At 46.7% G+C, this 15608-nt stretch overlaps 1 protein-coding gene across 3 annotated transcripts in view; it reads left to right on the top strand.

Annotated features, from left to right (window-relative positions):
• Positions 1-4655: 4655 nt before the first annotated feature.
• Positions 4656-15608, top strand: part of EIF3A (eukaryotic translation initiation factor 3 subunit A) — a 197926-nt gene continuing 186973 nt past the window's right edge. For all 3 annotated transcript variants that reach the window (XM_029610506.1, XM_029610505.1, XM_029610504.1), the window contains exon 1: positions 4656-4793. In XM_029610506.1, coding sequence (XP_029466366.1) covers positions 4745-4793 — 49 coding nt within the window. In that variant the 5' untranslated portion in view covers positions 4656-4744. The remainder of the gene's footprint in view (positions 4794-15608) is intronic.

The raw sequence follows: 15608 nt of genomic DNA, 5'->3' as shown, positions 1-15608 counted from the left end.
CAAATGGGCCATCCAGTCTGCCCAGCAAGCTTCTCATGGTAGTATCTGCTGCTCCGTGCAGTTATCCCCAGGCCTTATGATAACCCATACAAAATTTACTGCTAGCAACATTTTTACTGGCTGATGAGCCTTCTTGAAAATTCAGACAGTGCTGCATGACGTGCTTTGCTTATGGACTTCGCCATAGAAGCAGCCCTGTGCTTTTTCCCCTATGTTTGCGGATCAGTACCCCAGATCGTAGAAGTCAGGGCCTGTGTTGATTGTTGTCTGATTCCAATTCCTCTCCCCCCACCCCCGACAAAGTGGAGAACGATGTTGCAGTTATGTTAAAAACAGCAAGACTTATTGTAATCCCATACCTTCTGTTAAAGGTAGGGGCCGCTGGTCCATGCAGGTTACTCCCATGCTTAACAGTTCCCCGGACTGTAAGTGTCAGGGCCCTTGCTCGTCGTTGCCTAAATCCAATTCCCCCTTTCCCCCTGCCATTGAAGTGGAGAGCAATGCTTCAGTTGCATCCAAAGCATTAAGGCTTTTTGGTTAAGTGTAGTAATCCCCATACCTTCCATTAAGGACAGTATCCGCACACCAACAAGTTACTCATGCACCCTTTTCTTTATTTCCAACCTCTACCCTTTAGAGATTTCAATGTTTATCCCATGCCCCTTTGAATTCAGCACCCTCTCTGTGAAGAAATATTTCCGACAGAATCGTCCCCCCCCTGGAGCTTCATTTCGTGAACCCTAGTTCTACTGTTTCTTTTCCATCCAAAAAGGTTCAACATTCGTACATCATTAAAACCTTTCAGGTATCTGAAGGTCTGTATCATATCTCCCCTGAATCTCTTCTCTTCCAGGGTATATATATATATATATATATATATATATATATATATATATATTTAAATCCTTCAGCCTCTCCTCATAAGTCTTCTGATACAGACCCCACAACATTTTGGTCGCCCTCTCTGCACCGCCTCCATCCTGTCTCTGCCCTTTTTAAGATACGGGCTCCAGAACTGAACACAGTACTCCAGGTGAGGCCTCACTAAGGACCTGTACAAAGGCATTATCGCCTCCTTTTCCTTACTGGTTATTCCTCTCCTTATGCAGCCCAGCATTCTTCTGCCTTTAACTATTGCCTTGTTACATTGCTTTGCCGCTTTTAGATCCCTTGACACTATCACCCCAAGATCCCTCTCCCAGTCCATGCACATCAGTCTTTCACCCCCCATCACATACAGCTCTTTTGGATTACTGCACCCCACATGCAGGACTCTGACCTTCTTGGCATTGAATCCCAGCTGCCATATCTTCGACTGCTCTTCCAGCTTTTGTAACTCACTTTTCATTCTCTCTATTCCTTCAGGTGTGTCCACTGTTGCAGATCTTAGTAAATACCTTCTATCCCTTTCACAGTGTTGCTCACAAAGATACTGAACAGAACCGGTCCCAATTCAGATCCTTGTGGCACTCCCCTTAATACGGTTCTCTCATCAGCGGAGGTTCCATTTACAATTACACACTGTCTCCTGTCAACCAGTTTGTAATCCACACCACCACCTTGGTGCTCACTCCCAAGCTTCCCACTTTATTCACAAGCCTCCTATGTGGGACTGTATCAAAAGCTTTGCTGAAATCTAAGTAGATCACATTGAGCGCTCTTCCTTTATCCAATTCTCTAGTCTCCCAATAAAAAAAAAAAAAAAAAATCAGTTTTGACAGACAGGACCTTCCCCTGGTGAATCCATGCTACTCGGGTCCAGCAACCCACTGATTGTAGATAGTTCACTATCCTTTCCTTCGGCAGTCTCCATTAATTTTCCCACCACTGAGGTGAGGCTAACTGGCCTGTAGTTTCCAGGCTCCTCTCTGCAAAGCAGGACCACCAGCGCACTTCTCAAATCCCGTGGCACCACTCCGGTTTCCAGGGATCTATTGAACTGGTCTTTCAGCGGAGCCGCCAGCACATCTCTGAGCTCCCTCAGTATCCTGGGATGTACCTCACCTGGCCCCATGGCCTTGTCCATTTTCAGTTTGTCTAGCTCTTCCTGTAATTCTGTCCTGTAAACGGAGTTTAATCTACCTCATCCCCATCTATGGTCTTGTTTACCAGCAATCGTCCTTCTCCAGGGGCTTCTTCAGAGAACACCAAACAAGTATTTGCTTAATATTTCTGCCATTTCTTCATCTCTTTCCACACATTGCTTGTCACCTTTCAATTTCACTATACCACTTCTGGCTTCCCTTCTTTCTCAAATATATCTAAAAAATATGTTTTGTCACCTTTCTTCCACCTGACCTTTTCCTGATTTCTCTCTTCATCTCCCTAAGTTTCACTAGACATTCTTCCCCATGTTCCTCTTTTTGAGATCTTTTATACTAATTGAATGCTGTTTTTTTGGGCTGCATTTTTTTCAACTATCTCCTTTGAGAACCAGATCTGTTTCTTTTTCTAATCTAGAGATTTGTTGCCTTTTAATTTGGCCCACTGTTTCACCTTGCCCATTATCTCCCAGTCTTCCAGTTCTTCCTCCAGAACATCCCCATTTTGACAAAGTCAGGATTTTCAAAATTCAAAACTCGGGTCTTCATGTGACGTCTCTGAATCTCATTTGCGATATCAGACCATACCATCTGATGACCCGTGGTGCTCAGGTGGGCATTTACTCAAACATTTCAAACATTATCCCCATTTGTGAGCACCAGGTCAACACTTACACCCTCCCTCATGGATTCCATTACCATTTGCTTGAGCAGAGCCCCTTAAGGGCATTCACTCTTAGCAGATTCTCCAGAAGGGATGCTCCAGTCTAAACCCTGCAGATTAAAGTCTCAGACAAGCAACACTTCTCCCTTCTTTCTCACCTTTTGAATGACTTTTACCATATCTCTATCCAGCTCTTCTGTCTGAACTAGAAGCCTGTAGAACACACCAAAATAAATGGAAGCACTTTTTTTTTTTTTTTTTAAGGATGGCAGATAATGCCTCTTCCCTAGCCCATGTCCCTTGTATTTCAGTTGTTTGGATATTGTTTCTGACAAAAGCACTACTCCTCACCCTTTCCTGTCCCCTCTGCCTTTTTTTAAATCATGGCCCTGGATGGCTGTAACCCAAGCATGTGACTCAGTGAACCATGTCTCTGTAACAGCAATGCCAAGTCCACCATCAGAGTCTGCAGGTGTGGGATTTTATTGCTCAGACTATGAGCATTTGTGCTCATAGCTTTCCAGCTTCTCTCATTCAGCCTGCTTCTCTTCTTGGGCATTTTTTCTGCCCTATTCAGCTGATTTTTGTTAATTTCTTCACCCACTTCTTGGAGATGCGGGCGGGGGGGGGGTGTGTGTGTGTGACACTCCAATTTCCTTCTGCCACCCCCGTCCTCTAGTTGAAATAACTTATGGCATTTGATTTGCATTTTTCCTCCCACAGACAGATTAAGTCATCTTTGACATGTGTTCTGTACATGGTCCCAGCCCCCAATATATCCAAGTTTCTTCCTTACACCAGGTTTTGAGTCATGCATTGAAGTTATCTATATGGTTTAGACCAGGACAGGGCTGGGGACCATTGGTTTAGACTCTTCTTTCCATGAACAGATAATTCTGAAAAGGCAATAGTCTTTGCCATGTGCTTAATCTGCTTCTCTAGAGCCTGGAAATCTTTGTACTGCTTGGATTTTGTTTCTAGCAAGGTCATTGGTTCCCAGATGGATGATGTGAACTTCAGAAACCTTACTTTCTTCACTGATTGCATTGACCAATTAGCATTAATACCAGCCGAGGATCCTGGAAGGTATTTAACTATAGTGCCCCCCCCCCCTCCTCCTCGATGGGAATTGTAAAAACCAAATGAGTCGGGCGGATGGGCAGCCTGGATAGGCCATTCGGTCTTTTGTTTTTTTTTGTTTTTTCTCCCGTCATGTTCCTAGTTTCTGAAGGCATGTGGCCTTCAGCAGCTTCGCTAAATTACGCCGGGCCTGCTCACCTCCCACTCTGAATTCCCTTTGCAGTCCACGGGGGGGGGCTGACAGAAGCCAACTCTTCTAAGTGACTGGGGATGCTCAATGCAATACAAATGCCCCCCCCCTTCCTGGACGGGAGAAGAGGAGTTTGCTCAATATCGGGGGCAGTTACCGGCACCTACGGGACTGAGCACCTCACACCGGAGGGGGGGCAGCCAGCCCAGCTTGGGCTCGGGAGGAGGGAAACAGCGTGGCCCTGCGGGAAAGGCGCCGGAGGACAGCCAGCGCGCGGCGGTCGCTCGGCGCCCCCTGAACGAGAGCCGCGGCCCCTACTCACGCTGGGGTGCTTCTTAGCCTGGGTTGCCATCAAACGGAACATTGCGCTGGCGAAGAGAACGCGCGACCCCACAAAGTCAAGTAAGACGTAGCTCCTCGGGACTGCAGCGGCGACGACGAACACGCAACTACGCACGGAATGGCCGCCGGGCACTGCGTGCGTCTCAAACCAACGTGCGTTCCACGCCTCTCTCCGGAACAGAAATCTGCCCTCTCGCAAGCGCACGTAGGGGATATGGCCGATCACGTGATCGCCGCACAGTTCTGTCACCTTTCCTTCCCCGGTGACTTCCTTTTTTCTCCTTGCGTGCGTAGCGACGTCACGGGGCGCTCGCCTGCCTTGTTCCTTTCCCTGTCTCTGTGCAGCTGGCGTGAGCGCCATGCTGGTTCTGCAGGCTTACTAGTTCCCGTCGTGAGACCGCCGCCGCCCGTGCTGCCTCTGCCACCATGCCGGCTTATTTCCAGCGCCCCGAGAACGCCCTGAAGCGGGCAAACGGTGAGTACGCGGCGGCGTCTGCGGGCGGCGCTGAGGAGACGGAGGCAGCCGCCATTATCCTTCAGCCCCGCCGCCATTACCACCGCCTCCTCCTCCCGCCATTACATCCGCCGCCCTTGGGCCTCGGCGGTGCCATTGCCGGTGACGTGAATAAACGAGCTTAGGAGTCGGAGAGACCGTGCGGGTGAAGCCCGAGGCCGCCCCGTCAACCCGACGTCCTCAGCCCGCAGCCGCGTCGGGACTCTCGCCCGCTGACACTGCCCGGCAGCGGGAAAACATTCACCCGGGTGGCTAAATCTTTCCGCATTCGTATTAATAACTGACCCTTCGCTAAGCTTGGGCATTGGGTGGGGTGGCCCTAAAACTTTACCGAGTGCCCCGGAGCCGCACAGGCAGAGAAATGCTGCGGGCCGGTGCCGTACGTGAGATTGTTCCGGACACGATGTACCGAGTCCTGAGCTCGGCATGCTTGGAAAGGGATCTCTGTATAATAACCGCGATTCCCAGATCTCACCCCCCCCCCCTTCTCACCCCGTAGTTTTGAGGTGAATTTATAGTATGCAAAGTACGTTGGCTTTTAATACACACGTGTCCAGCTTACTGCATATCTAGAAGTGTTAGAGAAATAATTAGTAAATTAGTATGATTAGTTCTTGTTGCATAAATTTTAGGACACTTTTCTAAAAGATGATATATGAAGTTGGTATCATGGAAGATGGTTAATGACTTATGAAATGATTATTATGCAAGTAGTTGTATTTTTTACATCTTGTAAGATAGATAACAGCAGATCAATGGTCCTCCTCCAGTCTGCTCAGTTATTCTATCCAGCTACTAAGCATGGACACTTGTAAGAAGATATTCTGTATCAGGACAGTGTTTGTGGTCACTTTTCATACTTCTCCACTCTGGGTACATAAGTATACAATAACACACACATATATATATATATATATAGATATATATATAGATAGTACCTTGCCCTCCTCATTTCTAACCACAGAGCTTTTGCCAAAACACGTGTCGTCTCTAGGTCCCATGTAGCTTATCAGATAGACCTGGGAATATGAGCACCGGTTTTTCTACTAGGGCTTCTAGTTATTACAGTACTTAGAGCCTGCCAGAGACCAAGCTGCTAGTTTCCTTCTATGAATCAGTGTTTCACAGTTCAGTCCTGCAGGCACCCCTACCTATTTTGGTTTTTAGGGAAGCCATAATGAATGCTAGGTCTCCAATGTATTCAGATCTATCTTGTGCATACTCATTGTGGCTATCCCGAAAACCAGACCAGTTTAGGTATGCTTCCAGGACTGGGTTGGGAAACACTACTGATTTTAATTATTGTTTTACAGTAGTAGCCCAATGGCTCAACAATCACAAACTCATACTCAGACCCTCCAAATGAAAACAGCTCTGGCTAAGCAGTCAAGGAACTTGCTATCTTTGACCACCTTGTCAGGAACTCTATTAAATTTTAAGATCCCAATATATAAAGTCTGGAAGTTTAAGTTGGCCACAGCCTTAACAGTTGAAATCCACATCTCAGAGGTGGTAAGGACCTTCTTTATGCATCCTTGCTAACTCAACTATTTCAATAAACACAACCTTGTCACCTTGATGCATGCACTATTAAGCATTCACATATACTGCTGTAGTTTTCAGTTTCATCCCCCAAAAGAAAAAATGGATATAATTAAGACCCCCCCCCCCCAACACACACACACACTTCAGATAGCAAAACAAAATTAATTCAGTGGAAAGCTCTGTTTGACCAACTGCATATAAGAATTATACATGGGAATTGTCCTGATGAAGCCGGAAGTGAAACAGTCTGTGTCAGGCGATTAAACTTGTTTTCATGTTTGAGTGCATCCAGATTAATGAGAAAATAAAGAATAGTTGGGACAGTTTAACCTCTTCTGGGATTACCTTTACTTTTTCTACACACAATTTTTTGTTTTGCATTCTCCATTTCCTGGCATCTCTCAGTATGATCCCAAGCACCTCCAGCTCTTATAAAAGAACAACTCCTAGGATTCTGGTAGGGGCCAAAGCATCTGACCTCATAAGGCCAATCTTAAGTCAATTCCATTGGCTCCCAGTTGCTAACAGGATACAATTGAAAACTGTCTTCAAATGTGTAAATAACATGGCCTCAGAGTATCTCTCTCAGCTCTTGTGGGAATGTATTTATTTATTTAAACACTTTTATATACCGAAGTTCGAATGGACATCACATCGGTTTACATAAAACAATAGGGAAGAAGAGGAAGAGAAATTGGAAGAAAAGTTACAGTATAACAAATATCTTATTAAATAAAAGAGGTTAAGAGAAGAGGAAAGGAGAGAGAAGAGTGGATATGTAAAGGGGGAGATGTTAGAGGAGAGGGTAGCTGGTTTAAGAAAATATATAATTAACTCAAAAGGTGGAATATGTACAGTGGAGGAGTAGGAGGTTGTCACATAAGAGTGGCGGGGTGTTGTGAGAAGGCCTGTTTAAAGAGCCAGGGGTTTAATTTTTTTGAAGGTCTGGGTGCAAGGCTCAAGTTGAATATCAGGGGGCATAGAGTTCCAGTGATGGGGGCCGGCAATGGATAAATCATGTTTTTTGGTAGAGTTGAGGTGTGTGTGTGTTTGGCGGGGGGAATGAATAGTGTGCTGGTGTAAGAGGATCTGGTGAGTCTGGTGGGAGTGTGGAAGTATAAGGATTTGTTTAGCCATTGCATATCTGGATTGTAGAGGGTTTTTTGGATTAAGGAGAGGGTCTTGTATGGAATTCTAGAAGAGATGGGAGTGATGTGATCGCATTTTCGAGAGTTAGTGAGAATACGGGCTGCGGAGTTTTGGAGCATCTGCAGAGGTTTGAGAGAGGCAGCAGAAAGGCCAAGAAGGAGTGCGTTGCAGTAATCGATCTTGGAGAAGATTACTGCTTGGAGAACAGTACGGAAGGAGGGGTTGAAGCTTTTTAAGGGCATGGAGTTTATAGTAACAGTCTTTCAGGGTGAAGCTAATACATTTTTTGAAATTTGAGGTTGCAGTCAAGGGTGAGGCCTAGACTTCATGCTTGGTGGAGTAAGTGAGAAGAAGAAGAGGAGGAGGGACAGAGGGAGGAGAGGGGGGTGGGTTGTGGGTGAAAAGGAGAAGTTCAGTTTTTGAGGTGTTTAGTGCTAGATTTGAGAGAAGAAGATTAATAGAGGATAGGTAGTTTTGCCAGGTATGGAGAGAGGCGGTGATAGTTAGTGATAGGCATGAGAATTTGGACATCATCTGCATAGATGTAGTGGGTTAGGCCGAGGTCAGAAAGGAGACCGCAGAGGGGCAGCATGTAAATATTGAAGAGGGTTGATGACAGGGAGGAGCCTTGGGGGACCCCACGGATGAGATTGATGGGATGGGATTTGTGGTTGCCTATTTTTACTTTGTAGGTTCTATTGTCAAGATATGATTTGAACTAGTTGAGGGCTGAGCCAGTAAAGCCAATCTCAGCTAGTCTGCATAGGAGGGTTTTGTGCCAAATGGTGTTGAAAGCTGCGGAAATGTAGAGTAAGGCAAGGATGTATGATTGGCCATTGTCAAGACCTTTGAAAATGGTGTCGGAGAGTGAGAGGAGGAGTGTTTCGATATTACAATATTTCCAGAACCCGAATTGTCAGGGGGGAGAGAATGCTATGTTTCTCGAGGTGTTCGGGCACCTGGGTGTTGACTGCTTTTTCTAGGAGTTTAGCTATGAAGGGAAGATTGGAGATGGGTCTGAAGTTGGCAGGTTCAGTGGGGCATACTTGGGTTTTTTTAGAACAGGTTTGACTATGGCCTGTTTTAGGATGTCTGGGACAGTTCTGTGGGTGAGGGAGGAGTGTTTGATGTCAGCTATGGGTTTGGCTAGGGTGGAGGAGATCGCTTTGAGGGTGTTGGGCGGAATGTGATCAGAGGGGTGGGCTGCTGGTTTTATTTTCTTAATGAGGGTTTCAGTTTCGGAGGCGGAGATGGTGCCAAAAGGTGTTGATGGAGGTGTTGATGTTGACAGAGGGGATGTGGGAGGTTCAACATGATGTTGGAAATTTTGTCATTAAAGTATTTGGCAAGGGTGCTGCATTTAGTTTTGGATTCAGTGTCAGTTGGAGAAGTAAGGGGTTTGGTGAGCTCAGAGACACAGGAGAAAAGAACTTTGGGGTCATAGAGGAAGTTGTGGATCTTGTTGGTATAGAAATCCCGTTTGGTTTTTTGGAGTGCAGTTCTGTATTTGTGAAGAGTGGATTTGTAGGAGGCAAGGAGGATTGGGGAAGGGTCCTTTCGTCAGATTTTCTCAGCATTCCTTAGGGTGCGTTTAAGGTTTTTGAGTTCAGTGGTGTACCAGGGTTTATTTTTATGTGCGTAAGGGTTTATTGGTTTAGATATAAGAGGTGTAGGAGAGCAGAAGTCTGTTCCTCCCATTCATCTGGCTACCACTATCGTAACTTGTGCCAGACTCTGCATTGCTGCTTTGCTTCAGAACTTTCGAATGAGATGTCCCTGGGATAAGCAGCACGGATCCATTGAACTTAGGGATCCTGCCAGGTACTTATGACCTGTATTGGCCACTGTTGGAAATGGGATATTGGGCTTGATGGACCTTTGGTTTGACCCAGCATATCAAAGCTTGTACTTTGAGAGATCTTACCTTATCTTCAGCCAGGTCTTTTCCTAAAATTCCCCTTAAAAACTGGTGCAGCTGTGATAGCAACAGAGACTTCTGCCTATTACTGGGTACGAGAACTTGACCATGAAACCCATTTCATTGACCACCACCTTTCTCTTTGCCTTTATTTGCTCTGCCCTAGGTGCCCAGTTTGTACTCCTCTTTTTTTTTTAATATTTTTATTACCCTGCTGTCCATACCTTCTAGTAGACTTGTACCACTACCATATCTTTTGCTTCTCTATTCTATGATGGTTGGTCAAGAAAAATCACAAATAAATAATCCTCCTTTGTGCCTTTCATCCTATCATCTATATCCCTCCTTCATGCTTATGTATGTTCCTTGTTTTTCTTGCTCATTGTAAACTGAGAAGCAAATGTGACTGGAATTTAATTATAGATTTGAAGTGAGTCAGCTAGAATACACAACACATTTATTTATAAACATAGAAGTTTTTACTTAAGTCTGAGAATAAACAACACGGTTTTGATTCTGATGACTCTTATTTTCTTGTGCTAACTGATTTGACAGCTGCCTTTGACACTGGACCATACCCTGCTATGCTATCAACTAAGCAATGTTGGGACAGATGGTAGCGTTCTCAGATGGTTCTCTTCCTACCTATCTAATTGGGCACATACATATTGATACAGGTGTCCCTCAAGGTTTGGCCCTCTTGGCAACATTATTCAATATTTATATGCTCCCACTAGCAGGCCGATTCTTTAAAGTGCGCTCGGCCGTGCGTGCTGTTTAACACTGGTTTGGCCGTATGTTTTCGACGGGTGTCTATTACTCCTTATACCTTAAGGGGTTTAGTGCCTCAAACGTGTGGCCAAACCCCCTGAAAACTAATAGCGCTCATCACATACAAATGCATGTTCCCTGTACGTACCCAGATCAGTCAAGACTCCTGGGTTTTTGCCTCCCTTTCAGCAGATGGAGACAGAGAAGTTTTCAAATAAACTAGACTAAATAGACTACTGCAACGCCCTCCTACTGGGTCTCCCTGCCTCCACCACCAAACCACTTCAGATGCTCCAGAATGCGGCAGCCAGAATCTTGACAAACACCAACCGCAGAGAACACATCACTCCCATCCTCAGGAACCTGCGTTGGCTCCCTATAAAGTACCGAATTCTGCACAAGGCCCTTACCATCATCCACAAATCCATTCACAATCAGCTCTCTTGACCTTCAGATCCCTCTGAGACTCCATACAGCTACAAGACCCATTAGAGAAGCTTACAGAGGAACTCTGCCCACTTCCACATCCAAAACCACCCTCCTTACAACCACCAGAGAACGAGCTTTCTCGACAGCGGGACCAGCCATCTGGAATGCCATTCCTCCGGATCTCAGAATGGAACCCTGCCGTTTGACATTCAGGAAAAATCTCAAGACCTGGCTGTTTCAACAAGCATTCCCTTAACTCGGCCACCCCCCTTCTAACTTCCCCCTTTCCCATCCCTGCCCCTCCCTCCCTTTCCTACCCCTATTCCCCTGCCATCAGGCTGCCTCATTTCAGCTATTCTATAGATAAACGCCAATAAGACAAGACAGAACTCGCCATACATGGCTCAAGGCGTCTTCTATACACCTTTGTTAAATTTTTGACAATTTCTCTTTCTCTTCCTCTAGACGTAGCTTCTAGCTACGTCATCTTCCAAGTTCACATGACCCTGTTTATTGTAACTTTGGTTTTTCTTTTATTGTTTGCGTTAATGTTCTTACCCCGTGTTCTTTGTAAACCGATTTGATATGATCGAGATCATGAAAGTCGGCATAGAAAACAGTTAAATAAATAAAATAAACTCTACCTTATATCCTAAGGTGCCACCTACAGTCCGGCAGTATTCTCTGTCTCCAGCAGATGGTGGAGGTGCAAAACCTACAGTCTGTGCTGATTGCTTAGGGTTTTCAGAAGTATTTTAGTCAGTGTTATCAGTGTTAGAAAGTTTGTCCTCTGAATTTATAATTTGGTTTACAAAAAAAAAAAAAAGATATTCTTCTCTTTAGCCTCCCAGGGGGTTGTCAGGTCCTGAGGAGACCATCCCCCACTGGTTTTTGAGGCAGCTGCAGCACAGGGTTGAGGGCCCTATTGCTACCATCTAGCAGCTCTGGATGTGATACTAGGGAGCCTGGTTCACTCACCCCAGTCGGATCAGGACCTTGGACCACTGCCAGGCAAGTGTTTAAAAAAAAAAATTAAAAAATTGGAGTATTTGCTTGAGAGTTCGGGGTTTGCGGCGCTGTGGCTCTCTCTTCCCTCCCTGTCTCGCGATTTGTCGCTGTTGTTCCTCTCTGTTTATTTTTAGTTTATTTGAAGTTATCACCGCTCCTGCTCCCTGCCTGATGCTAGGGTCCTCAGTATGCCGCGTGTGCCTTTCCCGGGACGGTCTCTGTACGGCGTGCCTCCCCGGGGGGGATCCTCCGATGCCCCAAAAATTGTAAATAATGCGACTTGCCGAGCTCCTACAGTGGTAGGTGCATTGAAGCCATTTTAGATTCTTTCAGGGCAGCGACTCGTACAGCGATGGGGGAGGGGCTTCTGCCACCTCCTCTCTCTCCTCGGCAAAGATTTCCCGGGGGGAACGAACCTTTACAGTATGCCTCGCCTGCAGCGGAGGATAGCTCCGAGGGGGCTTCAGACTCCTCCTCGGAAATTCATTTTGCTACTCCACAAGGCTTTTGAAGTCAGGGAAGCAGCAGGCTGGAAGTAAATCTTCCTCAATTGGTCCAAAGTCAAATCCACGGAAGTGGTCCAAGTCTAAGGGGAGCTCCGGGTCCTCAAAAGCTAAGCACCCATTACGAACAGGGCCCCCCCCCCCATATCGAAACAGATTCCTCCAGGCAGGATTCTGACCCAGGGAGCCAGGGCCTACAGGTCAAGCCCCCGCAGGGGGTGGATACGGAGTCTGATCAGCATTAGCAGGTCTCAGCTAGGGGCGCTCATATTGTGGAAGGAAATGACCCCAAGATGGTCCGCCTCTTTAGGAAGGAGGAGTTGAGTCCGCTTATCCCCGCTATTCTCTGGGAGCTGGGCATTGACGGGTCGCCAGAGGAATCCAAGCTGGGGGCTATGGATTCAGTATTGTTGGGCCTGAGGGGCACGGCTACTTCCTTTCCTTTTCATTTTTCCACGACAGACTTGCTGTTCAGAGAATGGGATACTCCTGATCTGGGATTGAAAGTTAGCAAGGCTATGGATAAGCTATATCCTCTGCTGGAGGATGCTATAGACCTGCTGCATGTGCCCAAGGTTGACGCGGCAGTATCCGCAGTCACCAAGAAGACTATCCCTGTTACAAGAGCTACAGCTCTCAAAGACCTGCAAGATAGAAAGTTGGAGTTGCAGCTCAAGAGGATATTTGAAGTCTCGGCACTCTGAGTGCGGGCAGCTATGTGCAGCAGTTTTTCATTACGAGCGGGCCTTTGCTGGGTGCATCAGTTGCAGGCCAACGCTGGTCTTTCCGATGAAGAAGCTCTGCAAGCAGGGCGCCTGGAAGCTTCGATTGCTTACAGTGCTGATGCACTTTACGATCTGTTACGGACTTCGGCCAGATCTATGGTGTCAGCGGTCTCGGCCCGCAGACTCCTGTGGTTAAGAAACTGGACAGCAGATGTTTCCTCCAAGGCTCAGCTGGGATCTTTGCCTTTCAAGGGCAAGTTACTTTTTGGTAAGGACCTGGGTGAGAATTTATTTATTTATTTTTATTTAAACATTTTATATACCGGCATTAGTTGTGGACATCATGCCGGTTTACATCAAAACTGGTAAAGTATGGAAGTTACATTTTAACAGGGAATTAGAAACTGGGAGGAGGGTAAATAATTAAATAGGATAGACGAGAAGTAACAGTAACATTAACATGGTTCCTCGGTGTGAACGAGGAGAGAGGATAACATATGGTTCCTCAGTATGAGGAAGATGGAACAGACGCAATGTGGTCTATTTTTTATTGGAGGAGGTGTGAGTTTTTATTCTGGGTAGGCATGTTTGAACAACCATGTTTTCAATTTCTTTTTGAAGTTCATACATGGTTCAAGGCGTAGGTCAGGCGGCAGTGTGTTCCAGTGAGTGGGACCTGCTATGGAAAGAGCACGGTCACGTGTAGAGGTGAGATGGGCTGCTTTAAGGGAGGGCACAACTAGGGTGCCTTTATTGGTCGTTCTAGTCGGTCGATTGGACTGGGTGGTTGTGAAGGGTAGGTCTAGCCAGTTGGAGTTGTGGGTGTAAATTGCTTTATGCATTATAGTGAGTGTTTTGTAGATAATACGAGAGGCTATGGGGAGCCAGTGTAGGTCTCTGAGTATAGGGGTGATGTGGTCGTATTTACGAGAGTTTGCAATGAGTCTCGCTGTGGCATGTTGTAACGTTTGTAGAGGTTTGATGGAAGAGTAAGGGAGTCCTAGAAGAAGAGCATTACAGTAGTCTAATTTGGATGATATGGTGGCTTGTATGACTGTACAAAAGTCTTGGGTGTGAAGAAGGGGTCTGAGTTTTTTTAAGTACATTGAGTTTGAAAAAACAGGCTTTGAGAATGGAGTTTATGTAGTTCTTCATGCTTAGTTGGTGGTCAAGGAGGACTCCAAGGTCTCTCACAGCTGGTTGTGTTGAGAGGAGGTGGAGTTTGGAGGTACCAGATGGCGGAGGTGCAGGGGGAGCGTGAGGTGAGATGAGCAGAAGTTCAGTTTTGTTCGTGTTGAGGGCGAGGTGTAGGTTGGTGAGCAGGGAGTTGATGGCTGTAAGGCATTTCTCCCAATGTTCTAGTGCGTCAGAGATGGAGTTCTGGATGGGGATGATGATCTGAACATCATCAGCATAGAGGTAAAACTTGAGATGGAGATCAGAGAGGAGTTGGCAGAGGGGGGTGATGTAAATATTGAAAAGGGTGGATGAGAGAGATGAGCCTTGGGGGGGACTCCCTGTTGGAGGGGTTGTGGTGTGGATGTGGAGTTCCCGATTTTGACTGAGAACTTTCTGTTTGAGAGGAAGGATTTAAACCAGGAAAGGTCCATCTGTTGCCGGAGGACAGGCCAAGATGAGGGGGCTCTATTTCTTCACAGGCTCGATTCAGAGGGAATCGAAGATTTCGTCCATCAAGGGCTCCAGGTTCTTCCTTTTGGCAGACGTCAAGTAGGCAACAAATCTGGTCTTAGCCTTTTCGTTGCCGATGCTTTGGCAGAGCCGGTAATTCCCAGTCCACCCCTGGGGCCAAATCTTCGCAATGAAGGGGCTCCAGTCCATTCCTCTGTACCAATTGTCAGGGGCAGACTGTCCCTGTTTTACGAGGAATGGACCAAAGTGACTTCGGACCAGTGGGTTCTCACTGTGATGAGACAAGGCTACACTTTAGATTTTGCACATCTCCTTTGGGACCGGTTTCTAGTCTCTCCATGCGGCTATGAAGACAAATGGAGGGCGGTACAGGACATGTTGCAGCACTTTCTGCAGCTCAGCGCCATTATCCCAGTTCCTCCGGTGGAAAGACGAAAAGGGCGTTATTCCATTTACTTCGAAGTGCCCAAGAAAGAGGGGTCTTTCCGGCCCATTCTGGATCTGAAGCGAGTAAACAGATGCCTCAGAGTACCATGTTTTCGCATGGAGACTCTGCTGTCCGTCATTGCCTCTGCGCGAAGAGGATAGTTTCTAGCATCCTTGGATCTAAAGGAGGCGTATCTTCACACCGGCATCCGAACCGACCACCAGACGTTTCTGCGGTTCTCGGTGCTGGGTTGCCATTTTCAGTTTCGAGCTCTTCCCTTCGGTCTTGCCACTGCGCCCAGGACATTTACCAAGGTAAGGGTTGTGGTGGCAGCGCATCTCCGGAGGGAGGGGCTCCTGGTGCATCCATATCTAGAAGACTGGCTGATTCGGGCGAAATTGGAATCGCTTGCCCATTTGGCGATTTGCAGAGTGCTTCAACTCCTGAGGTCGCTGGGTTGGGTGATTAACTTAGCCAAGAGTCGGCTGGTGCCCACCCAGTCCTTGGAATTTCTAGAAGCTCTATTTGACACTCAATGGGGGAGAGTCTTCCTTACTACAGATCGGATGTGCAAACTGCAAGGCCAAGTACGGGAACGTATTGCCCAAGCAGCCTCCCAGAGTCTGGGATTACCTGCGGGTCCCCGGCTCG

The sequence above is a fragment of the Rhinatrema bivittatum genome, chromosome 7, assembly GCF_901001135.1.
Source record: "Rhinatrema bivittatum chromosome 7, aRhiBiv1.1, whole genome shotgun sequence".
NCBI classification, from domain to species: Eukaryota; Metazoa; Chordata; class Amphibia; order Gymnophiona; family Rhinatrematidae; genus Rhinatrema; species Rhinatrema bivittatum.
Note: the sequence above shows the minus strand (reverse complement) of the source record. Positions and strands in the feature narration are given on the sequence as shown.